The sequence below is a fragment of the Pseudopodoces humilis genome, chromosome 4, assembly GCF_049639895.1.
Source record: "Pseudopodoces humilis isolate 2021_Gansu_Grassland_sample_001 chromosome 4, ASM4963989v1, whole genome shotgun sequence".
Classification (NCBI taxonomy): domain Eukaryota; kingdom Metazoa; phylum Chordata; class Aves; order Passeriformes; family Paridae; genus Pseudopodoces; species Pseudopodoces humilis.
The window spans coordinates 62221730-62248595 of record NC_142203.1 but is presented as its reverse complement, the minus strand read 5'-3'; the positions used below and the strand labels follow the sequence as shown (position 1 = coordinate 62248595).

The following is a 26866-nucleotide window of genomic DNA, read 5'->3' as shown; positions in this document are numbered from 1 at the left end:
GAGGTGGCCTCAGGGCTTCAACTTGTCCCTTCTGAGTGTGGCATTGAGAAATCTTAATGCAATGTATTTTACAGAGAGAACTTTCAAGAGTCTAAATCAGGTGCCAGAAATGAAATACAGAACTCTCAAGATACTTTTCTGTCCCCAACAGGTTAGCTATGATGGAGAACTTCACAAGCACCCACAGCTGGAGGCTGATTTAACAGCAGTGAGAGAGATCTATGGACCTAATGCAGTATCTCTCAGGTATGGCACTGGCCTTTCTGTATTGTGGTGCCTTTAATGTTTTGGACTTTGAATTCTGTATGGACCTTCCCTGACTGCCAAAGCACAAGTCTTTTCTGGTGATTCCTGCATGTTGTGTGACAAAAGGAGGGAGCACTGCAAACCAGTATCAGTGCTGGGTTTTGGGGGGTTCTTTTGTGGAACAGCATGCTTACAAGTAGCTGTGCTGAGAACAGCCCTGTTGCAAAACATCATTGTCTTTTGCAGTTCTAGTGAGGCAGTTGTGTTTTGTTGTAAATTGCTATTCAACATTTCTTTAAACCCTTGTTAAAGTCTTTTCCTGTCATATTCTGTATTTTGCCCTGGAGGTGAACAAGAGGAATGGTAAGAGGTTTAATAAATACTTTCCCGAGGGAACAGCTGAAGGATTTGGATTTGTCTAGTCTAGGAGAAAAAGAGAGGAAGAAGACACAATAACAATTTCTTGTCTTCAAAAAAGCTGTTTGTAGGTAGAATGAGTGATCAAATATTCTGTACAGTCATTATAAGGGAGACAGTAAGGAGCTAGGGTTTGCTCAGAGATTAGGAGAGTTTTCTAATTGTGAGACTCCAAAGTTTCCTACACAGGGAAGTAGTGGAACCTTGGTCAGATGTGAATTGATAAGAGTAATTTTACACAAATTCTGTTGGGCATGTATGAATGTGCATGATTCTGCCATAGTGCATATGTGTGTGTGTATATATATATATATATATATATATATATATATATGCATATATATAGTATATCTATTTTAATATGCCTCAGGTACTTTATAACTTCATTTTCCATCAATGTAATCTTAATAATTCCATAAAAATAACAGGTAGGTAAGATGTAACAGACCTGTCAGATGCATTGCAAGGAAAATACCAAAGTAGTCCTACAAATCAAGGAAGAGAGAGAGCATACCTACACCTATGGTGTACTACACCTTTTCAAATCAGATGGAAATTTATTACACTTTAAGAACCTGGGGAATTGAAATCTGAATAGCTGTATATAGGTTTAGGAAATGAATAAATATTTATTTGCTAAACTGATAACTATGAAATTCCTTCAAGCTCCTAAAATAGAAACATTATATGTAACCTTTCAAAATTTATTGAATTAGCAGTTTCACTAGAAACACTGTGATCCCCTTGAATTCAGTATAGTAGAAACTGGCACCTGTGGCTGCTTTTGGCATGTGCAAAACTTCAATGCTTTATCCACTTTATTTCAGCTGAAAATATTTACAGATTCTTGGAAATACACCCCACAAGCATTAAGCATTCATTTTCATCCTTCTTGTGCAGCTCCACTTCTCTAAGAGAGAAGTTTGTCTGACAAGGGTATCCACTGAGAGGCATATTTTGTAGACAATTTTCCCTTCTTTCAGTAATCTCTTGCTGTCACAGAATCAGTTTTACAGTAAAAGTACATGTTTCTGTACATTCATTCTTTTCACCACTGCCCTCAGAAAACTTGCCACAAAAGCCCTGAGAAGTTGATCCATCCAGCTGGTCCAAACTCTTCCATATCTCTTTACATTGCTTATTCATTTATGGGCAGAGGACCTCTGGGAGCTTCAAAATCAAGATGTGTTTATGAAGCAATTGTAGACAGCAGATCATAAGACGTAGGGGTTGGAATAAAACATGATTTCCTCCTCATGTCAGCTTGGGAAATTAAAACTTAGAGTTAGGATCATGTGCCTAAAATCCATCTTCTAGGATAGTAGTGGGGTGGGGGGGCAAAGAGATTTCAGTGAGTGTGGAAATGTCATAGTTAAAACTAACTTTTATTTTATTCATTCTTCACTAATATTTCTATTCCATTAATTCATCCATTCCTGTTTCATTTATAAAATTGTTCTTGTTTACAGCATTTTGAATCTCAGTTATGTGAGTATCACCAGCCTGCATTCATAAAAATTATTTAAGATAGCGTAACAATGTTCGGATCTTCTGGAAAGTGAACAAAAAAGCCCGATGCCACTGTTGTGTAGGGTAGTGGCTAAGCCATTCAGCAGGTGGAGAGCTTCCCTGTTTCAAAGCCAGGTTTTCAGTGAGCTGTAGGAGGTCATCGAGTGCCTGTAGGTCTGTAGGTGAGGTGACGCTGGAGCAGCGCTAAAGGTACCTGGGAAGTCTGCAATACAGCCCTGTCCTGCCATTCACCTGCTCTGTGTGTGCCATGTGGGGACAGACCTGATCTAGAGAAAGAACCTGGGTTTTCCTTGACCAGAGAGAACCACTGAGTTGCTGAGTTTTGGTAGAAGGGGCTCCCTTCACCAAACTTCACAAGAGCTCAAGCAATTTCCAGTGCAAACTCAGGCCTGCCACAGGTGAGAGGTCGCTTTGGTAGGAAACAGTTACATTTCAGTATTTCAAAACTGCTTTATTGAATGATTTAAAGTTTAACAGAAAAGCATGGAAGTTGTAACTTTTCTCTAAAAAGTTCTTTTTCTGTTTCTCTGTTTCTGCTGTATCTCTTCTGTATTTTTCTTTATATTCTTTGATTTCTCAGCCTCCTTTGGACTGAATTCTTTTGGGATCCTCCCTCGTGGGGAGCCCTGCTTATCTCAGTTCTTATGATTCGAAGAAAACTCCCGAGCTCATTAGAATCTTGTTTCTCGTGTTTATTAACAGGTGGTCACAAAACTTGACAGGTCTCTCCAGGCTGGTTACAAGGTTAATCTTTGCAATTTGGCACATTTCTTTATTCTGATGGTACAAACAAGGCCTTGTGGCTCACTTTGTGTCTGATGCACAAAATGGCCCCGAACTACGCAGTTCTTTTATCTTTATACCTATTTTTACCCAATTAACAATAGACATGTATATTATTTTTCTTAATGACCCAGTGACCCATCACCTCTGTGATGCACTGCGGCATTCTCTATCCAATCACTTACTATTACCCAAAAACCTCAGGGAGAAGAACATGAAGAAGAAAGAAGAAGGGACAAGGGACAACACCCTAAATCCTCCATCTTGTCTCCTGTTCTCTAAACTAATCTTTTCACCCAGTGATTTAAAAAAACTTTCTAATCTACACACTTACTCTTTTAGCTTTTTCTATCTAACTTTAACATCTGTTTCCATGTTTCACCATGAAAACATGCTCATGAATTTCATATTATATGAAATTCAATGTTTTTCTAGATCTTAGAGTTACGTATGAGAAACAAGGGCACACACTCTGTATTCCAGACTCCAACAAAAGTCACTGTGAGAACAAAAACAGAAACGCAGTTTTAAAGTTAAAAACATCCTAGTGACTGGAAGCTAATCTGTGAAAATTTGAGAGATAGTACTTTTATATCATTGTCCACTTAAGTAGTGTAAAGGAAAAGGAAAACAGTTTTTTGTTTAGGTGTGTGAATAAGTATTTTCTAGCCCTGTTCTTTAGAAGTCTTCAAGTGTGTTGTGGGAAGGCAATCATTACATCAGAAAAAAAGAGGCAGAAAAGTCGCAGTTTAAATGTAAGATTTCAGATGTCAATGTTAAATCCTAATCTTGCAATACCACACGTAACAGATAAAACAGATAACTATTGCCTTGTGCACATTACAGGGCAGTCTTTATTTTTGACAAACAAATGCCTGAGTGTATGAAGCAATCCCCAGGTATAACTTGCCATCCTCTAGGCTGTGTTGTATTTGTCTTCTGTGGTTTATCTGAAGGCTGTTCTTAGGTTACTGGCTGTTATCCAGAAATACTCTAGAAAATTAACAAGGGTTTTCTTGTGTCATGAATGGGAGCAGCATGTGATTATTAATTTTTCTTTGTTCATCTGTGCAATACGTGAGACAGAAATACACAGCAGCAATGGAGAGATTTTTTTGGGAAGTAATGGAAAAGATTTAGCCTGTTTAAGCAAGATCCTCTGAAAAAACCTTTTAAGTGCAGCAGACGGTCACCCACTGGGAATATTGATCCAATCTATGTAAATATGTATTTTATAACTATTCTGATTTTACAGATAAGATAATCCTTTATAAAATCTTCCATGTTGTAAGTACTCCTTGACTGAGGAGTATCTTAAAGAGCTCTAATGTAATGTAATTATTTCCTTTCAGGGAATATGGAGCCATTGATGATGTAGATATTGATCTACATATTGATGTTAGCTTTCTTGATGTAAGTAATCTAATCACAGAATTACATAATGAACATTAATACCCATTTAATTTTTCTGTACATCATACTCTCTAGACAACCACTGATACTTTCCTTTTTTGGAGAGTTGATCTTCACAAGTGAGTGTCACATTATTGATTGATACACGATGGAAAGGTTTTCTTTCCTTTTGTGACCACATTGTTAAAATGCTATATTAGGCTTTTATTTGCTGCATATATATTTCCTTCCAAACATTTTTCATGAGTGGTAAATGTTTTAATATATATATAAATTAAACATGGGGTTCTTTTTATGTTAAGTTAGACATGAGTCAGGTGAAATTACTTCTTACAGTCCTGAAGGGAAGAGGACTTTGCCAGGAGTGCTCCTGTACCCTGATTAGAGAGAGAGGCTTGACTGGCAAAAGGACAGTGGTGCTGCTTGTTGACTGGCAGCCTGCCTTCTCTTGCTGTTGTGCTGTCATTCATCTTCACACTTCCTCACCTCATCTGTGCAGCAACTTCCTGGCCTGCATATAATAAAATAATAAAGAACAAAAATGAGAACCTTTAAGTGCATCATTAGCTTCTGCACAGATAGGTCTTATTTTCAGGTCCACACAGCACATAAGATATTTATTGAGCCTTACTAAAATTTTAAGGAAGTCTGATCATAGCTTGGATTATTTAGATCAATTTTAAGGAGCAAAAGCTTCCTTAGCCCTTAATTATGAGGCTAATTTCTATTCTGGTTTTTTTGCTCCTTTGCTTCTCAGCTTTGAAGCAGCACCTGTTGGTGGATGGGGATGTGTCTGCCTGCAGTGTACATGCAGTGTTGTGTATAAACCTCTGCTTGATTTAAATAAGCTCACTCAAGAACTGGAAGCAGTCTGACGTTGCTCTTTGGGGGTCGTTGATGTGCCATAATTTGTCCTGATTCTAAAGTGTAATGTTGGAGTAGATACTAAACAGCTGGGTAAATGGATGGATGGTGTTTTTAGCAACCCAAAAGCAGAATGACAAAAAGCAGTTCCTCATGATGGCTAATGATGTCTATTGTTTTCTTTTTGTCTTAAACTAGGAGGAGATTGCTGTGGCTTGGGATGTAATTCGCACAGAGCCTATAATAGTGCGCCTGCACTGTTCTCTTACACAGTACCTAAATGGTCCAGGTTGGTCAATTGTGTATTCTTCTTGTGCCTTGTGTAGTGTGCAGTCTGAGCCATGGGATAGACACTTATTCACTACCAAGTCTTTGGCTCTGCACATGCTCAGTTCTACTGCTGAGACGAGTCCTATTGATTTGAAATTAGGCATACATATATTTGCATGGCTAGGCCCTTCCTAGTGACACAGGCATCTAATTTAAACTTTCATGGGTTCATTTTGGGAACTTGTTTTCCTGATATCCTTTGAGATGCAACTGCTTCCCCTAGGAACCAGGGTTAAGGAGTAACGACCTGGAGTTTCTAATATGTGATTTTGTAATTTTTGAAATCAAACCTCATCTGCACAGATGAGATATGACTGATCAGTCATATCTCATCATGAAGACATACACAGACCTGTGCAGCATATTAACATGCCCTCCTTCATGCAGCTTTAAAGAGTCAGGCCATGATAACTGCCCTTTCAGCTTCTGGTTTCTATATAAGTGTGTGTATGAATAAGTGTTATTCAGGAAATCTTTAGATCTGAAAGAATTTTTAAGTGATTAAAGTTTCCTCATGAGAGAAAAATGTTCAAGCTCATGAAGAATCAACTTATTTTGAAGATTTGGAAGCATTCATATGCAAGAGTCAACTTCAGATATATTTTTACAGTGTAAGTCAGATTCAGTTTGGATAATAACTTGCCCAGCCTTGGAGACTTGCAGTACAGGCTGTCAGTTCAGGCTTTTATCTGTGGGAGAATTCTGCCTCTGGAAAATAATAGATATTTCCAGTCCTGTTTATCAAAATCTGTCCCAATGAGCTATTTCTATAGGATGTTGCCTGACGATTCTAACTATGAGCTATATTCTGTTCATTCAAATAAGCATTTCATTATACCAATCTTTTTTCCCCTTGACTTTGGTCTTTTTGTCTGTGGTTTATTACTTCAATCATTTTTGTCTTAAAGTCTTAAAATACACATTTACAATAGCAGGAAGCAGAGTTAGTATTCAGAACATTTCTATCAAAATGTAATTTAAAAAATGAAGAAGTGCAGCAAATAAGAGAAGGTGAAGTGTGTAGAGCAGCATGCAGTGAGAAATGAGAAGTAACAAGAATATAAATTCTGCATTGCTGACAAGGTTAAGGTGGGAAACATAGTTCCCAGGGCTGCAGCTGACTGCTTGTGGGAGTGCCCAAGTTCTGAGAAAAGCAGGAGTAGGGCCACAGGCAAGAGCTTTGCTGACGCTGGTTTTCCTGAGCTCAGCTGCTGTTGCAGCCATGTCCCTTTACTTACTAGAAAAGCACAGTGAGATCCACCATCTTTTGTGTTAATTCTGTGATTTCCTCTTCTGTTTTCTTGACAATACTGGGCCAGAATTTTATGCTGTAGCTTTTTCTCCTATACTACATTCTGGTGGTTGAGAAACAGGAACACAGTTCATTCCAAAGCACAGTGGGGGATATGAGTACCATCCTATAGCTGTTTAATATACTGATTTTAGATAGTTCTAGTAGTTAATAGCTTGTCTCAGTAGTGTCTGTGTGGGCAGTTTGTCCCTCATGCCTTAGAAGCCTGTCTTAGAGAGGATGAATCAGCCAGTGGAGGTATTGGCATGTCTCCTCTGAATGTAGAGTCTAGAAAAAAATTTGATCTAGATGTCAGATTTTAAAATTTCTCTTTGTAGGTACAATGATATTTAAAGTATTCCACATCCCACCAGCCCCCTGCAGTGTGTCTGAAATTTGACAATCCAAAGATATAGCTATACTTAATGAAATCATCCATCCCCTTTGAAAAAAAGCATTAGTTTGTATTTAAAAGATGAGTTTATGTTTGATGTTATTTGAATAACAACATTAGGGAAGAGGTGACTACTGACCTTTGAACTAAGTTAAATTGCATGGCCAAGGTAGATATATTGTATTTTATTATCAAATTTAATATATATTAAAGTAAAATTAAAGTGCTAACTTTGATATTCTGAATAAAATCTGGCTTTCTGAGTGGTCAGAATAACATCAAAATACTGATTTACCATTTCTAATAAAATGTGAACAAACCCCAGATTTTTTGTTTTCATTTATTTTTGATTTTACTTTAGTCATTATCACCTTATGCAATGCAAAGTATGCAGTCTGTTCATGCTTGTGATATGCTTTGGCTGTTGTCCTGCCTTGAGGACCTGCAGCTCTCTCAACAAGTACTGGGTTCCATCTGCCACTTCTATCTAGCAAATGACACTGAATGATTTTAGTAATGCCACTAGCTAATTTCCATCCTTTACCCTGTACATTTGCAATTTCCAACACGAATATGGACATAGCAGTGTTAGGACGGGTCTTGAGGAAATTTCAGGGTAGCCCTTGGCAACTGGAATTCACGTATCTGGCACTTAGATGATGATTTTGGATCTTGTATTCAATCACCCTCAGAAACAAAATCCAGGTACTAATGAATTCAGTTTCAGTCTCGGCTTTCTTCACAGCCACAGGAACTCTACTGTGTACAGACTACTTACTTGGGAAAATAGTTTAAAATACTGGGTGAGGTGAACTGACACTCCAGATGCATTTCATCTGATGCTGCTTGCTATTTGCATAGTACGTGTGTAAAAAAAGATACATTTTTGTAAATAAAATGGATGGGAAGAGATACATTTATGAGAATTCCATTTGTAAAACTGTAAATTCTATTGGCTGATATTCCAGAAAGGACCATTCCTTTCTTAATATGCTTAGATGGCACGTCAACTCTTGCCATTGCTTCAATTTAATTGTCTGTAGTCAAGCTCCTCATAGAAGAGGGTCCTTAAATAAGACTTACGTGGTCACAAGTTTGTCATTAGTGCTGTAACATCAAATATCAACAAAATTTCCTTTTTCCCTAGTGCCAACTGTGGATGTATTTCAGATCTCTACTAAGGAAAGATTTGGGCTGGGACATCAGCTGAAAAAGTAAGTCTAGAAAAGTACAAACCCCTATTTTTAGGCAAATACTACACTCTTTAGTTTCCAGACCATTTTAAGTAAAATAAAATTCATATTGTCAGATTGGATGTTGAATCAAAATATCCTGAAGTTGTTTTTCTTTAAATAAAAGTCAGTATTTGCCATTATAAGTTTGGGTTTAACAGCTATTGATGAGAACCTGATTTGTGTTACTTGCCAGGGTTTCCTTTTCTTTTCACTTTGGTGCCTTTAAGGAGGCCATAAACGTTATAAAGACCGTATCTAAGAATGTTCAATTTCATGTTTCTGCTTAGATGGTGAAACCTCTGAAATGGGAGTCTTTCTGAGCTCAAAAATCTCATGCATACCCTGAGGGAGTTGTGCTTTCATGGTTGTCTCTAGGATATACCACAGTAATTAGGCCATCCACTTTTTGAGGACAAGATGGAAGAATAGTCAAAAAAATTAGCAGCATGTGGTCATAGTACAACTCATATTAATACAATTTTGTTGAGTCATCTCTTTGCATATGCTTTTGTACATTTAATAAATTTTTAAGTATATAGGCTTTAGTATCTCACTGTTACAACATTAAGAAACCCCTGACGAAAAGAATCCTGTTTCATGTTTTAAGAAATTCAGTGAAACATTTTCTTACAAATGAAGCAAGTTATTAAAATCTCTATGGTACATGACTTTGAAGAACAAAAAAAAAAAAATGCTCCCTCAGAATGAATAGTCTGTTAAAATGTTTTACTATTTGTATATACCTGTCAGTGATTTTTGCATCAGGTAATTACTCAAAGTTCCCATATGAGATTTTCAAGAACATAGCTGCACAGCTCACAAATGAGTAGGAGTAGTAAAAACAGCTGTGAGCCCAGTGGTCCCTCATGGCTGAGGCAATGGGATATTTCCTTTTTGCGCCAAATTCAGCTTTGACTTCTATCACTATTAAGTCCCCCACTGCCAGGTTAGAGTCAGAGAACAAGGTTCTGCTTAGCCATGCAGATGCTGTAGCCTGTGGTCATGTGAGAGGCAGACCCCTGTAGCTGGCTTTGATGCCCTTGACTCAGTTTGTCTGTAGATCTCCATGGGAGGTGTAGACTGCATAAGTTTTGGAGTTGCAATGGGTTTTTACACAAACTGTATTCTCATAAGAGTCCCATGTTAAATTATTTCTATGTGGGGGGAAAAAAAAAAAAAGGGGTTTGAGGGGCTGGGGCACCCAATCATTAATCCATATGCATGACAGAAAGCTGCAGAGTGAGAACATTGCATTGTCACCTGCATGGTGACCACTGAGACCATAGTGTGAAAATGAGTATGTCCTGGCTGGGATAAGAAAATCTTTCTTTTCTATCTTAATTTGCAGAATTATGCAGACATTTGTTACACAACAGTGGAAGAACAGTAAAGAAAAATCTAACTGTACGCACAATAAAAAGGTGTCTGACAAAAAGGTGAAATCCCCTCTGCACATCTTTTCTACATTGCGCAGGTAATAGCAAGGAAAATGAGCTGTTATCACCCTAAGCTGTTCAAAATCCACAGCAGACTTGACAAGGTGAAATCTTGACTTTTCTCCACAGAGAAAATTTATATCTATTTATATCTTACCTCATGGGTTTCCAGTCCTTGCATTACATGATATCAGGAGTGAGCTAGGTACTGCTGCAGCTTCTAGGATTATTAGAAGCAAGAGCATTTCAGTGCCCTGCTTTCTGAAACAACCTCAATCCATCTAGAACTGGAAATAATTATTTTAACTTGTGTTTGTATTTTTATTTTATCTTTGGTTGAATATTTTTATTCATCAAGAATAAAAATACAAGTAATACTTACGTATAGCATATGTTATGTATATTTAAAAAAACGATGTTTGTACAGCTCATCTTTATACAGCAGTTTGTATATTTAGTTCTCTAAAAGTGGAATGGTCTTTAATGAAAGACTGAATTTAAAGATGCTGAGCACCCTCCCCTCTCCAGTATTTGACTTCATTAATGTTTTCCACTTCTGAAATGCAGGCACAGAATTTCAAAGAGAAAAGACATTAGAAAGCGTAAGAAAGAGTTTATGAATAGTTTGAATGAATTTGAATGTAATACGATTTCTGCCAGTTGCTCATACTCGTAAGTATATGTAGAATCAGGCTCTGATTTTGCCTTTTTTAGGGTTGTAACTATTTACTCAAGTGTGTTTTCCTGATTATGGAGAGTTGACAGATCACCCCTTCAATTCAGTTACTGAATTTGAATCGAATGTTTCTTTGAATATTCCTTATTTTTCACAAATTTTGCCATTCTAAATTCAGGGTATGAAAAGGAGATATAGAATACAGCAATCACTCAGATTGAAAAAGGAGGGAATGTCAAAGATTACAGAAGATTGTCTATTCAAAGGCAGAGGAGGAAAGACAGTGTTTTAAGTAGAAGTCTTACCCATTCCATACCACTGAACATGCCACTGCCAAGCACAGGCTGTAGTCTGGGGTTTGTTTTTATTCAGAAAGGGCATACAAAACCAGCCCATTCTTTCTCCTCTTGGTCTGGGGGTTTAAGTCCAGAGATGGCTCAGCCCAAATGCAGGGAATCTCCCCCAGGGCGCCATTCCTGCCTCCCATCTGTAGGAGGGTGATGGTGAGCCAGCTGCTTACAGTGAATCAGCAGCCTCCACGTGCATCCTCCACTGTCAACACTTGCTAACAGGGTGGGGAAGCCTGCCAGCTCTCCCCTTGGGCTTTTACTTCTCTATTTGATGAAAAAAAAAAAAAAACCAAACCAAAAACCAAACCAAAAAACAACAACAAAAAAAACCAAGACCAAAACCTAATTAACTAAAAGTCAACAAACAAACAAACAAAACCCCCAAACAAATAAACTCCAAACATTGGTGTTGCATATAAAACATAGGAAAATGATTCAGCATACCTCTTGCATGTTCTTTGCAAGGACAGGCAAACGTGAACCTTACAGAAATGTGACCGTTTGTGTGAACATTGTTTCGTAAAAACCTTTCTGCATTCGTAATTTAGGTCTCTCACATTCTCATTTCTGGTGTTACAGAACTAGGATTTGTCTATAACACGAAAGAAGGGTATAAATTTGTCTTTCTCAAAGTGCCCAGTTTATTATGATGTTCTTAAAATAATGTCCTTTTCATCTGAATTAAATTTGATTTAATGTCTCCAAGTTTCACTGCTCATTCAATCTTCCATTGGATCTGAACATAGAATTTGTTATGCTGTGTCCAGAATACAATGACTTTCATGGGATTGTGTCATAATCATTACATAAAAAAGATAGATTTTGTTAAGGAAAATGTGTTATAAGTGGTAGATTTCATTTCAAAGATAATTTCCTGAATAATTGGCTTGTTTTGAGACATAGAGACCTTAACAAAAAGCTGTAAGGTCACAGCTCTAACTTCTGCTTAAGTACTTAAGTACTTAATTGTCTTTTTGATTAATGACCTGTAAATAGGAGTAAGTGGTTTGTTTTGGTATTGGAAGATGTTTATACGCAATTGTTATGTTTTAAAGGTTTGGGTTGCATTTATCACTAGGGAAATGATGACAATTAGAGATGTCAATTGAAAGTGACAAGTGAAAGTGTTTACATCTGTGTGATCTTGCTTGATTTGCCCAAGATTTTGATTATTCTCCAACTTTGCCATCTTCTTTATTCTAAGGTCGCCAAGTTATCCTCCACCTGGCTGTGGTAAAAATAAATCAAAACTGAAGTCAGAACAGGATGGCATCTCCAAGACTCACAAATTACTGAGAAGGACTTGCTCTAGCACAGTGAAGGCGGAGGATGTGTGTGCCACAAAATCTCACAGAACCTTTGGCCGCTCGTTATCGAGTGACCCTAGGGCTGAACAGACAATGGCTCTTAGATCGCACAAACTGCTGAGTCGCGCTTGCTCTGCAGCTGTCAAGCAGGAGGAGTGCATCACTTTAAAGCCCCATAAGGTGTTAAATAGGTCGTGCTCTGGGGATCCTCGATGTGAGCACAACAGCACCTTGAAGCCCCACAAACTTTTAAGCAGATCCTACTCCAGTAACCTTAGAATGGAAGAATTGGATGGATTGAAGAATCACAAGTTGCTCAGCAAGACTTACTCCAATGCCCCTAAATCATCCAAAATGGAGCCTTTCAAGGAGTCCACCATGGCAGAGAGCAGGAGGCTCTCTCTTACCTCAGGGCTTATTGGTATCTTAACACCATCCTCATCATCACCTTCACAAGCTGCTGTGCGTAGTATTTTTTTTGTATTCTGCTCATTTTCCTCCTATTGTTTTCCAAATGTGCTATTATGCTTTTTGTGCAAAGGCATTAATGCTTAGGATATATGTAAGTGACTATATTGGATATACTGGAAGACAAGAGCAATGAAGTCAGCTTTTTAAGGAGGATTCAAACAGCTGTGCATATACATATACTTAAGTTATAAAATCAGAATCTGCTGGGGTCAGGACAGAAGTTTTATGTGCTGTGTTGAAATGCAGCTCAATGGACAGCTGCTGATCATGGGAAAAATTCAGTCACCCACTTCTTCCCTGCATACTTCTTGCAGGAAAAAGGGAGAGTGTGCACTTCTGTGCTGCAAAATTAGGTTGGTTGCAGAGAACTTTCCTCATTTCCCTGCTTGCTTTGTTGGGGAAGCCACTGTCCATTAGATGGTTTGACTGCTACATCACCTCTCCTTCTGGTCTTTGCATCTGCCATTATCATCATCATCATCATCATCATCATCATGATCTTCACCATCATACTGGAATGAACTCAGTCATGGTTCCACTCACCTGTTGCACATTTGTGATTTGTGAAGGGTTAAACCTTCAAATATGCCTCATAACATCAGAGGCCAGACAAGGAGCTTGGGTCCATGCTGGCCCTCTTGCTTTCCTCAAAGACATGATCAGTTGGGAAAACAAAGGATAGCATATACTCTTACATTTAAGAAAGAGTTCTCAAAATCAATTCGTCTGCCTATGCCTCTTAAAAGAAGGCTTTTTTACTTTAGAAGGAAGAGTGGGTTTGTTTGCAGTCTTTCAAGACAACAGCCTGTTTATAGTGTTTGATCTGGGGAGAAATGTTTAGAAAATAGTTCTCTCCACTCCCTTTGCCTGGTGGTACCTTGAAAGCTGATTCTTCCTTCAGATACCATACATATGTTTAAAGTAGTGCATTCTGAATAATGAAGTTACATTGAGTGCACTATGTTTCATGGCAATTTAGTTTAGTAAGCTTTAAGCTATACTCTTCAGATCTAAAAGCAGGGATACACTATCGTGACATCATTTATATATGTATGCTGTGTTGTTGATTTATGTGATATGCACAGCAAAATTAATTTGAGCCATCAGACTTTCTGCTTGTTGCAGTTTAGAGATGCACTTTTTTCTGATTCAGCAGAGGATGTATTAACATAGCAAGACTTTTCTCTCCTGACATTAACAGGAAAAGTCCCCCTGTTTTATGTAAGATAATGCAGAGCTGTATAGGTTTCATTATTGATGTTATCAGCTGATGGGGAACAAAGGCAAGCCCTGTTTGGCAGCCTATAAAAACTACCCGTAATTTATTGCTTCCATGCACTTACTTTGAGGGAAGATCATCACATACATGGTCAGATGTAGTTTGACTGATGTTAGTGGAAGGGGATCAAGAGCCTATTTCACATTTTATATACTGGCACCAGATATATGAGTAGCCTGAGTGCCTAACTGCAATTTGAAGTCAGTGGGATGTAGAAGTGACGAAACAAGATACTGAGTTCTCTTCAAAATACTAGAGTCTCATGTATGCATACAAGTAGGATTGTTGCCCAGAAGAAAACTGAAAAGCAGTTAAGCAATTAAAAAGTAGAGAAATGAAAGGAAATAACACTGTTTAAAAAAACTGCCAAAGCACTATAAATAGAGCTGATCTAACTCTACTTAAAACAAGGTTTGATTGAAAGAGATGTCAATCTGGAGGGAAGTCTGAACCTTACTGACTCTACTAACAGAAGTTGTTTCTAATTAATGTTGTTGTGTGCTGAAAGAAAATTAATTTCAATAGTATCTGAGCGTAAAGATCTGTCAGCATGGTGTCTGCAGAAGTGACACCTTAGTTCATATAAAATAAGAAGGTTTTCAGCCTTACTGAGAGTTACAGTAGTCTTTAAAGCCTTAATATACAGCCCAAATTTGGATAGGCAATGCACAGTGAAAATGTAATGGAAGTTACCAAACATCAGTTTATTTGGATGGAGTGAAGGCACTGGTGTTTTCATTGGAGATTAAAGTTTCTCAGATGGTGAGATACAAACCTTCATCAGATTCAAGAACTAGAAAGAAATACTAGAAACCTACCCCATACTCAGTAAACAGTAAAAGGATTGATTATTCATACTTTGGGCCACACAAATGAGAGATCTCTTTAGATGCAAACTGTTTACATATTTACACACAAAAACTTACAAATGCTTTACCATTTCCTTATAATTAGTCTGTCAACACTGAAGTTGCCTCAACTTTTTCCTTGCAGCAAAATTATGGTGCAAAATGCATTCCGGTGCGAGACCGTGGCTTTCTTGTACAGGTAGGATGTCATGTCCTGTTCATTTATGAAACACTGTGGAGCATGAGCTGACTGTTAATAATTTTTAAGCAGATACTATTCTCATTTTCATTGTTCTCAGACTATTGAATTTGCTGAGCAGCGGATACCAGTATTGAATGAATACTGTGTAGTTTGTGATGAACCTCATGTGTTCCAGAATGGCCCTATGCTAAGGGTAAGTGGTATGCTGGTAAACAATGCATTTTATAGTGCCTTTAATAGCTGTAGACCATAAAAACCTGTTGGAAGACTATTGAATAATTTCAGATGGAGTTTCATTCTAATACTCTTTTGAGATGCAAAAATATGAAGCATATTAACTAGATTTTGCTGTAAATTTGGAAAAAAAACTCATACGAAGAAGGGAGAGAGAAATTAGGGTTGTATCATATCACAGATCATGTAAAGGGGCATGTATTTCACTGAATACTATTGTGCTGCAGTCACAGTCACATAACACAGAGAAATGCGTTACAGTGCTCTCCCAGTCCTCTGGCATCCTTCTGAGAGCTTAGGGCACCTCATCCCTAAGCTTTTATCAAGCCATGAGCATGGTATTTACATACACTGGTGCTCATACCAGCACTCTGCGAAATTCTTCTGACCTTGTTTGGCTCACAGGCTGCTTGAACGAGCCGTCCTCAAATGTGATAAAAGTCAGTAAAAGGAGACGCTCCGTAAAGTGCCTGATCTAGCAGTAAATCAGTCTAGGGGCACTGTTGTGGCTCAGTGTGCCTGAAGCCTGGCCAGTGAGCTCTTCCTTTCATTCCTGTATGACCAGGAACAGAATTTTGCCTGCTGATCATTGTAGCCTCTCTCATGCTGTTGGTGAATGCGTACAGTGGAAAGGAGTAAGACTGGACTTGAGATGCACACTGGTTGGAGTTGCTGCCTCAGTGCAGCTTGGGAAAGAGTATATTTTGACACGGTGCCAGAGCTGGCTAGCTCTCCCACAGCTCTGTGCTGAGAATGGGACACACCTTGGGAGCGGGCTGACCCAAGGTGCGGCTTAGACCAAATGCTCTACGGCACTGGTCTAGCATCAGGTACAGGGTGGAGGCAAGGACAAGGAGAAGGCCTTTTGTATGAGTTCCAAGGAAGGTTTATTTCCAGGGAGGGTCCAGGGACAAAAGACAACAAGGGCACAGCAGCTTATATACAGGGGAGGATCAAGGGGAGGGCACAAAACTTCAACCAATAAGGGACATCTTGGGGAGGAGTACAGGGTGGAGTTACGTAAACCAATAGGGATGACAAGGGGAGGAGAATGGGTCACATGGACCAATGGGACATGGAGGATTAGGGGAATTCCAAAGAGATTGTTTGGGTAGGGGGTTGGCCTAAGGGAGATTAACAACTGAGGTGAGGAGAGACATGGAACATTCGGGAACAAGGTGCAGGTATTAGGGTAGATTGACAACTTGGATAGGAGGATACAACTTGGACTGAACCATTAACATAGGGGACAACAAAATAAACCATTAAAAGGAAAAACATGGAAATACACCACAACATCTCCCCCTTTTTTGTTTGTAAAGCAGAGTTGTGGTTTTGACCGATCCATTCCCATTTTGGGTACACGTCTCCCCACCAGGGCTGCTCAGTGGGCACTTCCACTCGATTAACTTCTGCAGTGGGAGAGATGGTACCAAGGACATTTTTCATTATTATCCTCTTCAGGACGGAGAAGGCAAATAAGGGATATAACAAACAAGACCAACAAAAGAGCACATTACTTGTAGTTTATTTGAAACAGGAACATAAGTGAATCAACTGGGGGATCAGGTTCTCCTGTTCCTAGGTGCCGGTGGAAAGATGCCACAGCCACATTTTTGATTCAGCTGATCATAACAATGGCTTAAGGATGTAAGGCTTGATCCACTTCTGGAGGACTCACTTCAACCCAGAGGGCATGGATACTCAAGTGTACCCATGTCCCCATGTTACCAACTCATGTGGGCCCTCGACTTATCTCTGTTTTTGGAGTCTTTATCAACATTGTTGGGTGTTCTCTTTGCTCTAGCTATTCTTGAAATGCCTGACAACAGGCAGATTTAAGTTTTCAAACAGGCAATTCAGGAAATTTATGGTGAACAATGCTTTGCAGAGCTTTATTTGGGGTGTATCTATGGTGGTATTGCCCTGCTGCTGCCCCAGGACTTGCTTGAGCAATTGATGGGTTTGCTCAATGATGGCTTGGCCTGTGGGGGAGTAAAGGATGCCCATTTTATAATTTACTCCCTATTTCTGTAGGAACTCCCTGAAGGCCTTGGAGGCATATGTAGGACCGTTGTCCATTTTGATTTCTTTAGGGATCCACAGCACAGAGAAGGCCTACACCAGATGTTTTTGTGCATCAGCGGCCTTCTCCCCCGTGTGGGCAGAGGCATAGACTCCTCCAGAGAAAGTACCACTGACTCATGGATGTACTTCAGCCTGCCAAACTGTGGAACGTGTGCCACACCTCACAGCGGTTTTGGCCTCTGGGGTTCACCCCTGAACTTAAGGATGGAACAGTGTGCCTTTGGCACCTGGGACATGTAGCCGCTATGGCCTTGGCTTGATCCTCCCTCAGATAGAATTGGTGTACCAGGCCAGGCGCATTTTGGTGGAATTGCTGATGGCTCAACTTTGCCTGCTGAAAGATATTTGGTAATTTGGTCATCTCAACCAGGGTGGCCAGGGCATCTGCTCTTCTCTTTCCTTCTGCAATGAATCCTGGCAGGTCAGTGTGTGACCTTACATGCATGACATAGAAAGGCTGCTCTCAGTGGGAGATGAGAGAAACTAATTTCAAGAGCAACCTGAAGAGGTCGGGATTTGAGACCTCCTTTAAAACAGCGTTCTCTGCTCTAGACACTACCCTTGCCACATAGGCCAAGTCAGTGACTAAGCTGAATGGTTTGGGAAACCTCTCATAGGTCCTGATGACTGGAGCCAACTCAGCAATTTGAGGGGACCTCTGAATTTCCTTAACACTCATCTCCCACTGCTGAATTTGAGGATCACTCCAAGTCATTACTGACTTGTGGGATGTTCCAGATGTGTCAGTAAATGCTGTCAGAGCAGTCTTAAGTGGTTTCCAGCTCTGTTTTCCTTATGAAATCAATTTGAATGCTGAATTAAGTAATTTGTGGGCTGGACTATGGATTGAAATTTGTCCAAGTTAACTATCTAGAGGGACTTGGAGTGTCTCATTCTCCCTGAGCAACTGCTCTAGAACCTCTTTCGTTAACTTACCTGATGACAAAGTAAACGGCAGATCAAGTCACACCCCTCTAATTCAGGCATTCTTGTCCTGGCCTTCCTTAAAATTGAGCCATCAGCTCTTTTGGCTTTGTGATGCTTTTGGGCCACTGGTGCCTGAGGAACACCCACTCTCTGACTAGGAGTGGATCCCTGTGGCCTTTGTCCCATTGGAAGATTAGGCCATGGAAGTATGGCAATTTCCCTAGAATGATAAAATTGAAGGGGAGGTTCAGCCAATTGTCTATCTGGCCCCTGAATTTTTATGATGCTCTTTGATTGTTTTGTCAGTTGAATGCCCCCAATGTCCTAGATGCTACCGGCAACGGGTTGCAATTCCCAATGTGATAGCCATTTACTGGAGGGTATGATTGTCACATCTTCGCCCATGCCCAGCAGTCTGTTGAGGTGATGGTAATCCTCACCTTGGTGGAGCCCACACCCCATCATTGTCTTTTTTTGGCCCATTAGCTCTGCCCAGTAGACACAAGGTGCTGCATCATCTACAGGACGTTTGTCTGGCAGAGGTATGGCTTGGGCGATGATGTGGCCCTTTTCAATGACATAGGGTGGGTGGATGTAGTGTGCTGTGAGAGTGAATCCTTCCAGCCCTAGTGTTATCATAGCTGGAGACACCTCAGTCTCAGGGGGCATGTACTTAGTGTCCCCGATAACGATGTACTTACAGTCAAGGCTGGTGAGCATGTCCAAATCCCATGGGTCAAGTGACACTACCTGCCAATGCCTGGTCTCAAAGCTGACTGGCTTGGTGGTACACAGTGTGAATGGTGCATGTGGCTTCCACAGCCCTCCTGGTCTCAGCGATGACCTGCCTCATTTTTATCATCATGTGAGGCAGGTCCGCAGTCCTCCTTTAGTTTTTGTGAGGCTGTTTCCCTTTTCCCCCCTGTAAGTTCATTTGAAACTTCCCTAGGGGTTGTCTTCTTGGGCAACCCCGAGCTATGTGTCCCTCCTCCCCACAGATCCAGCACTGTAGTGGTCCTGGTGGTCTTATGGTGGGTGCTGCTGTTGGTGTTTTCTCAAAGCCTCTCTGTCGTGGCTCCAGGATGGCAGCTCTCTTGTTGCATGCCTTTATCATTAGATCAAGAGTTGGTGGTGGCTGGAATGGCAGGGCCTGGATAATCCTCCTGCAAGTCTCATTGGCACTGGGCCGAGCTACATCCGCCATAATTTGATCTTGCAGTTGCTGACTCTCCACCTGACCTTCCACCGCCACCCAGAGCCTGTCTACAAAATCTAGAAAGGCTTCATTTGGGGATTGTTTAATATCAACGTAATTTTGTCTGGGGGCCTTAGTTGGCAACAAAACAAAAACCTTCTCAGCAGCTCTTTTTATATGATCTAATACAAGCCACGGGATTTTCTCTGCCTGTTCGTGGGCCTGTTCCCATTCCCCCTCACCACTGAAGTGGTCCATTGAAATAATATTATTATCTGCATCAATCGCGCAGTCCTGGCTCAGTAATAGCTCAGGAAGGACCTGCAATAGCCTCTTCCATGTCTTTTCCCACAACAGATATTCTGATGGGGAAAGGAGGCATGAAAATACATCATGGTGGTCAGCAGGAACTAGCACGTTTGAGGAAAAAGTGGCCTTTAAAAGACCCCAAAAATACTCACTTTTTCTCCCTAACTCTTGCTGTGCTTTACAGAGGTCTTTTTTATTTTGATAATCAAAAGGCTGCCAATTGCGAGTGCCTTGTACCCTGCTGCGTTTTTCAGGTGCAGCGAAAGGAATGGCCTCCTATTCCAGGCTCCGGTTCCCTGGCCTGTCACTCCCAGTCCCGATGTCATGGGAACCAGAAGTTGGAAGAGGGACTGAGCTACATGAAAAGGAGGAGGGATCAGGGGCAGAGCAAAAACCAGAAGGCGAAGTACTAACTTTCATGGGAATTGGGGATGGAGCTGGAGGAAAGGGAGAAGTACCCAAGGAAAGTGTGGAGTCAGGGGACAGGAAGGGGTTGGGACAGGAATAGGAAGGAGGAATGGGGAGAAAAGGGTTGTGCGAAGAAGGAGCACAAGGGAGGGGCCAAGCCATGTGGCCACCGCCATCTTGTGCCTCCTGGGAACCATTTTGTGTAGCAGAGAAGGTTCTAGGGCTGACTGGGGAGTTCAGGGTACGGAGAGTTTGAGAGCAAACAGGAGATTCCAGAATATTAACTTGAATTTGAACAGAACAACTTAAAACTGGGGAAGAAGGATTGAGGGAAGGGTCCCTGACAGCACAGCCCTCACTATCAGGGCAAGGGTACCAAGGAGGCTGCGGAAAGCCAGGGAGTCGGTAGCTCTCCTGTACTTCATGGTGGGCTGCTCCATACAGACCTTCTGGTGTAGGGGACAAGGGTTTAGATTCAAGGAACAGAGAAACCGGGGAGGTTTGTTCAGGCTGTTCCTCCACTTTCCTGTTTTCTGAAACAGCCAACCAAATTACCACAAATAACGAAAAGTATCTGTCAACAGAGGCGTCTCCCTTGCCACCCAGTTCTTTAAATTTCCTCCCCACTGAATCGCAAAAGGGGACAGTGGGCACGTCTTTGGGAGACAGCCTTGGGAAGTGGAGGAAAAGCACTGAACAAACTGTTTAACCAACCCTCTTGAAAACCTTTTCTTCCCACCCTCAAGGATACCCACAATTTGGAAATAGATCCCCCTCTGCTGTGCTGATAATCTTGCACCCATCCTAACACTGGGCAGTACCAAAACTTGAATCAGCAGAGCAGAATCAGCCCTCCCTCACAGCAAAAGGAAGACTTAAAAATCTTAAAATACAGGTCCACGGATCAATCCAGGGGACGGGTGCTCCCCACAACCAACCCTTTCCCTCTAACCAATAACTACCCTCAGCCTAGCCTGAGAGATACTTACCTTTGCCAGGTCCGGTGGATGGGTGCTGCGAGAAAGGTCCTCCACACAGGAGAGATCCTCCAGATGCAGGAGGACTTCCTCTCCCCCTCTGGGAGTGCAACCACACAGAAACTGGTCTTCTGCAACCAGAAGCAGCTGATAGCCAGAACTTCTAAGCTCTTCACAGCCTCAGTCCATCCACAGGGTCCTCATGCGAGGGGGTTCCACACTGGGAGGGCTCCACTGCAGATGCAGTGCCAGAGTCCCAAGCTAGCCCGCTACCACCACGGCACCACACTGAGAGTGGGATGCACTCCAGTAGCAGGATGACCTGGAGTGCAGCTTAGAGCTATTGCTCTATGGTACGTTATAGCTGTCAGTGCTGAGTGTGGAGGTAAGGATTGAGGAGAAGACCTCTTGTATGGACTCCAGGAACAGGTTTTTTGTCTGAAGAGGTGAGGGACCAAGACCAGAAAACAAACCTGTGCAAGGGATTTTATATGGGGGAGGTCCAGAGGATAGACCTCTACAATCTCTTAGCAAATCAGGGAAAACTAGGGGAGGTACAGAAGGTGGGATTTACAAGGTTCCAACAAATGGAGAAACACAAGGAGGGGACACAAACTGACCAGCAGGTAAACAATCCACTGGGGTGTTGTGATTTAGGGGAATTCCAAAGGGGAGGTCCAAGCCAGGGGTTGGCACAAGGGAGGATTGACAGGGAACTCACTGGAACAGAGGCAGGGATCAGGGTGGATTGACACTGAAGGGGGAAGGCACAACACAGGATCGACATGCCAGGGGGAGGGACAGAGAGCGTTCTGGGTGAGGAGGCAGGGCTGTGACAGGGATTATTGCCAGGCGACTGAGGAGGTACAACTTGGGGCAAACCAACTGAACTGAGGGAGTGGCAGAACATACCAACTGAAGGGAACATAATATTTACAACATAAAGAACACATATGCACGGCAACATATATTAACAGAATACAATTCTTAGCTTTAGGACTGGTCTTGCAGTTTAGAATCCTCTTGTTACACCTGCCCTTCATCCAGTAATGAAACATGAGTAACCTTAAAAGTTGAAAGCCATGGAAGCTAACTCCAGTGAGTTAGTTTTAGATTTTCAGTGGATGGTCTCCACAGTGTGCCCAGCAGCTATGCATATGCTGAAGCAGATCTTGTCCTTGATAGTTCCATGGAACTAAATTCGGGAGCATTATTGTTCTACTTGGTAGCAGCAGTTACCTCAGTGGCATTCTCCATGACACTGGCTGGCACCAGGGTCGGGCATTCACCTGCATGAGTGGTGTGCAGATGGGCTTCTGATAGGATTTGAAAAAGCATATGTATTTATTCCCAGTTTACACTCTTTTAAGTCAAGGTTAAACACCTGTCATTTTGGATATCAAATCAATGTTATTTTTGCCTCTTCAATCTCATATCTATCTTTTGAAAGCAAGGTTTTCTGTCACATTAATCAGTAGCCAAAACTGATTAGAAGCCTGTAAAAAAGGCATTAGTTCCTTACTGTTTGTTTTTGAATGTACTGCTATGTATATTGAATGTGCCAGCAAGAGACGACAAAATCAGTAACGCTTGAGGAGTGATTAAAGTTTGAAAAACATATTTAAGTTATTGGAGTTTATCTATTATCTATAGGTCAAAGCAAACAGTAGGATTTATTCTATTAAAAAAAAATGGTAACTTATCTGTTCCAAATGAAAAAAATCTTTATTCCTTCTTTCCCACCATAAAGATTAAAATCTCTCAGAATTAGTATTTTGTATTTTCAATTTAAAGAAGGGTCATTTTATAGCTATCTGTTTAAGAGTTTGTCAGCATTTCACAGCATAAGAAGCTGCAACCATATTTGCCCCTGAACATACATATATTCATCAGTGACTTTGAAGTAGCATAACCTGACAAGCTTGGCAAAAAATGAAGGAGTGTCATTATATAACCTAGGAAAAATTAGATACCAGGAAGAAATCCAGCATGCTCTGTGTATGCTTGAATGACTCAATGAGCAATATAGTGCCATTAATGAGTTTGCAGTTCTGTAGAAGGTGCGAAAGGATCTCAGTTTGAATTGAGCATTAGCTTGCTCTAGAATGTGTTAAGGAAATTTATGCTTCATTCTACTGAGAGTTCTGGCCAGGGGCAGATTATAGTAGTCAATTTGTCAGGTTTATTTGCATGCTTCAGCTGCACATATGCATACACATACATGCATACATATTTATGTGTGTGTATGTATATAATGTGTGTGAAGAGAAAGAGTGTTTTCCCTTTAGTACCGCTGCAGGACTAGACTTCAGAAATTGAGCATTTTTGTTAGAAAGATGCAGCAAGCTTTCATTTAAGGCAAAGCTACCTGCATTGTAGCCTTATAGAGGATCCCTGGCCTTTGTAAAGAGTTTTCTCTTTAGATACCACAGTAAGCTCACCAAGTTTCGTAATGGTGGGTACCTTGCCATGGTGTGCTTAGCAAGAGTGTCCAGATCTTGTTTTCTACAGATGCCTGCATCCCACAGGCATTACATGCATAGGCTCTCTCTGTAGCAGGTTGTGTCACAAGAGGTGCCACAGACTAAATAGCTCGAGGTCATTCACCAGTTTCTCCCTTTAAAGTTTAGTTCCTCCACACAGATGCACACAGGTTCATGTCTGGGTGTGGGTACTCTTAATAGTGAGTTTCCATTCTACGTTTTGGACCATTTTTTCCAGCAGCAAAGAAGACCTATGAATTTATAAAAGCATAATAAAGTTATTGCTTGAAAAGTCACTTTAATATGTTTATTGGTTTGATTTTCTGATCTTTTATGGAGTTTTATGCAGTTATAAAGAAGCCGCAGATAAATCTGATTCTCTAATCCTCCCGTATGTCAGCCTGGTTCCTTTCCTGAACTATAGTGTAGCTTATTAATTGTCTTAAATGCAGTTAAAAAATTCAACAATTGCCATCACAAAACAATTACAGTCTTTTAATACTGTGAAGTGCTACACCTACTTACAAACTCTTGTGCTGTACATAGTTTTTCATGCTGGTTTTTACTGACTTGAAAAATTCAGATGTCTCATTCCTCACAACAGCTGAAGAAACCATGTGAAACTGAGAGGTAAAGCTTTTTCTTTCTGAAGGCTATCATTTTATCTGAGTTATAAAGTATCTTTAAATCAATCTCAGCAAGCTTTCTTCTCAGTATTATGTTTCATTTTCCTAAATATTTTTTTTTCTGGGGGGAGTAGTCTGGCTTTAATATCTATTTCAATTTAAGTTATTTTTTTAAAAATCCTGACATCTTTTTTCCCATAAGATAACAACCACTTGATGACAACAAGATGTCTCATTTTGTATGGCTTAATTTAGGCAGTAGATCCACATGGTAGGCATATCACTCTATTGAAGATTCTGTTGCAGAACAGCTGCATGACATGATTACGTGTTTGGATTGATGATTTTACAGTGGACATCTGTCTTGCTCCAGAGCCCTCAGTAATTGTCTGATCATGCAAGTGTTCCTTGCTGGTTCAGGGATCCCATTGCATATTGAAATCTTTGGGTGTTCTTAGACCTTCTTGGTCCTTTAGTGAGGATAACGGGCTGCTTTATTGGCTTACTGGAGGTGGATAAGTAAAAAATTCTTATATTTCTCTTAGGAATTTCTTTATAGAGCAAAGTGAGTATCCTTGAGAATAAGTTTTCTTTTGAGCTCCAAAATTCCCTGAAATACAGAAGGTAAATGCTCAGTTACTCTGTGTACTCCACAAATTTGTGTGTGTAGAAAACAAAACAGATTAGGTAGATGGGATGACCTTAGAACATGTCCAAACCTAATGCCCTCACAAGGAGCTGCACCTGTGAAAGGGAAGAACAAAAGTTCTCTTGAATAGAGGAAGGAGTCTTGGAAAAGTACTGTGACACCTCGTGAAGTTGTAACATTTTTCTTTATAAAGAACCATGGTCCATGGCTTCATTCCATCTGCTTTAAAAAAAACCCACAGTAGTAAAGTAGGCAATGTTTTCCTGTAAGTATTCACGCCTTTCCCAGATAAGATGGAGATGAATGAAATTTCTCATCATAGCATGTTTCTTTTGCATTTCTTTTAAAAGCACAGTGAGATCTAAGGATTGCTTGCAGTGCACCAGAAGTTATAAAAGCCAAATTGAATGCTTAGAGATATACACACTTATAAAGAGTACCACCAAAATCAGAAAATTACTTGAAATCACTGTGTGGAATGTTTTGCAGTTGTTCTGCAAGGCAGACGAAAAATGCAGTGAGTAAATGGATCCTAAGAATAAAAAACATTATTTAAGCTCTTACATAACATGGATCAGTACTGTTTCATGCAGTCATTTCTAATGATGATCGGAATCCTGCATATTTGACTTATCACAGAAAGATTAAGAAACAGCTTCAAAATCACTAGCAAGTGTTGGGACTGCAACCTGTACATCCAAACAGCTCCCTTAACTCATATAAATTGTCATAGTGCATCCTCCTGCAAGGCAACTTGTGCTACATAGCTCTCAGGAGATCTGCCATCTTTTGAAGTAGCTCCTTACTCTATTTTGAAAAAGGAGGAAGTGAAGAGGTCAAACACAGGTTTTATGGAGGAGACATACGAGGCAGACATGGTAAATCTACTGAAAAAAGTAAGGTTCTGGTCATTTGAATTATTAGCCTTATTTTGCTGTCTTTGAATTTGTTTTCAACAGAGAAGTTGTTTAAATGAGTAAGAAAGGACTATTATTTGTTTGTAATTAATGGTTAGATTTTGATTGTTTCAATAACATATTGTGAAATGCTTTTTCTTCCCCCTAACATTTCCAGCTAGTTGGTATTTCATTCACATCTGTGTTACTGAAATAGTTGCATAGATTATCCTGATTCCTGTCAAACATTGTCTGTCAAAAATATTGGATTAAATATTAGAAATTAAGTTAGGAAAGTTGAATGACTTCCATGAAACCCATTCTGAAGTACTGATGTATTCCTGCATGGGGCATGTGTCTCTAGTGAAAAACTCCTGAAACTGGAATTTATTTCATCCACTGCCTTTCACTGGCTTTTGAAGATCTCCAAGGATGGAGACTGCACAGCCTCTCTGAGCAACCTGTTACAATGCTTAATAAAGCTTAGGAAAACCTTATTTTAGCTTTGTCTAAAATTTTGGATAAAGTTTAGACAAAGTTAGTCCTGTATGAAAGAATAAAAGTACTGAATGACCTTTAAAGGTCCTTTTCAACCATCTGCTTTGGTTCCTCTAGCTAAAAAATGTATTTTTCAAAGCAGATCTAAGAATGTAATAAAGAAACCGAAGTGTTATTTGGTTCAATGTTAAAAGGCTATTAACTTTTTTTAATGCTGTATGAAAGTCTTCCTTTTATTATTACTAGAATATTCTAGGGAAGAACTAAGTTGCATTTTAATAATGCAATAGTGTTGCTGCTGTAACAGTAGAGAAATAAGTTGCTTTAGGAATCCAGCATGTACTTTTATTACAAACATTTATAGTAATGAGATCACAAATCATTAACAAAAGTGGTTATTATATTTAAGGGTCTGGTTAAAAGAAGTGTAATAAAAATGTGATATCATATATGAAGACTAGAGTAAAGAAAATGTCGTTCCTCTCTTAAAGAAGGGCATGAAGG

General features: G+C 40.2%; 1 protein-coding gene across 3 annotated transcripts in view; it reads left to right on the top strand.

Annotated features, from left to right (window-relative positions):
* The window catches only part of PARP8 (poly(ADP-ribose) polymerase family member 8), a 122365-nt gene that overhangs the window by 69472 nt on the left and 26027 nt on the right, over positions 1 to 26866 (top strand). For 2 of the 3 annotated variants that reach the window (XM_014260966.2, XM_014260967.2), the window contains 9 exons: positions 152 to 246; positions 4329 to 4389; positions 5452 to 5542; positions 8416 to 8482; positions 9852 to 9977; positions 10507 to 10611; positions 12170 to 12734; positions 15016 to 15069; positions 15170 to 15265. In XM_014260966.2, the coding sequence (XP_014116441.1) occupies positions 152 to 246; positions 4329 to 4389; positions 5452 to 5542; positions 8416 to 8482; positions 9852 to 9977; positions 10507 to 10611; positions 12170 to 12734; positions 15016 to 15069; positions 15170 to 15265 (1260 nt within the window). The remainder of the gene's footprint in view (positions 1 to 151; positions 247 to 4328; positions 4390 to 5451; positions 5543 to 8415; positions 8483 to 9851; positions 9978 to 10506; positions 10612 to 12169; positions 12735 to 15015; positions 15070 to 15169; positions 15266 to 26866) is intronic. The other variant, XM_005532407.3, reaches the window with a different exon arrangement.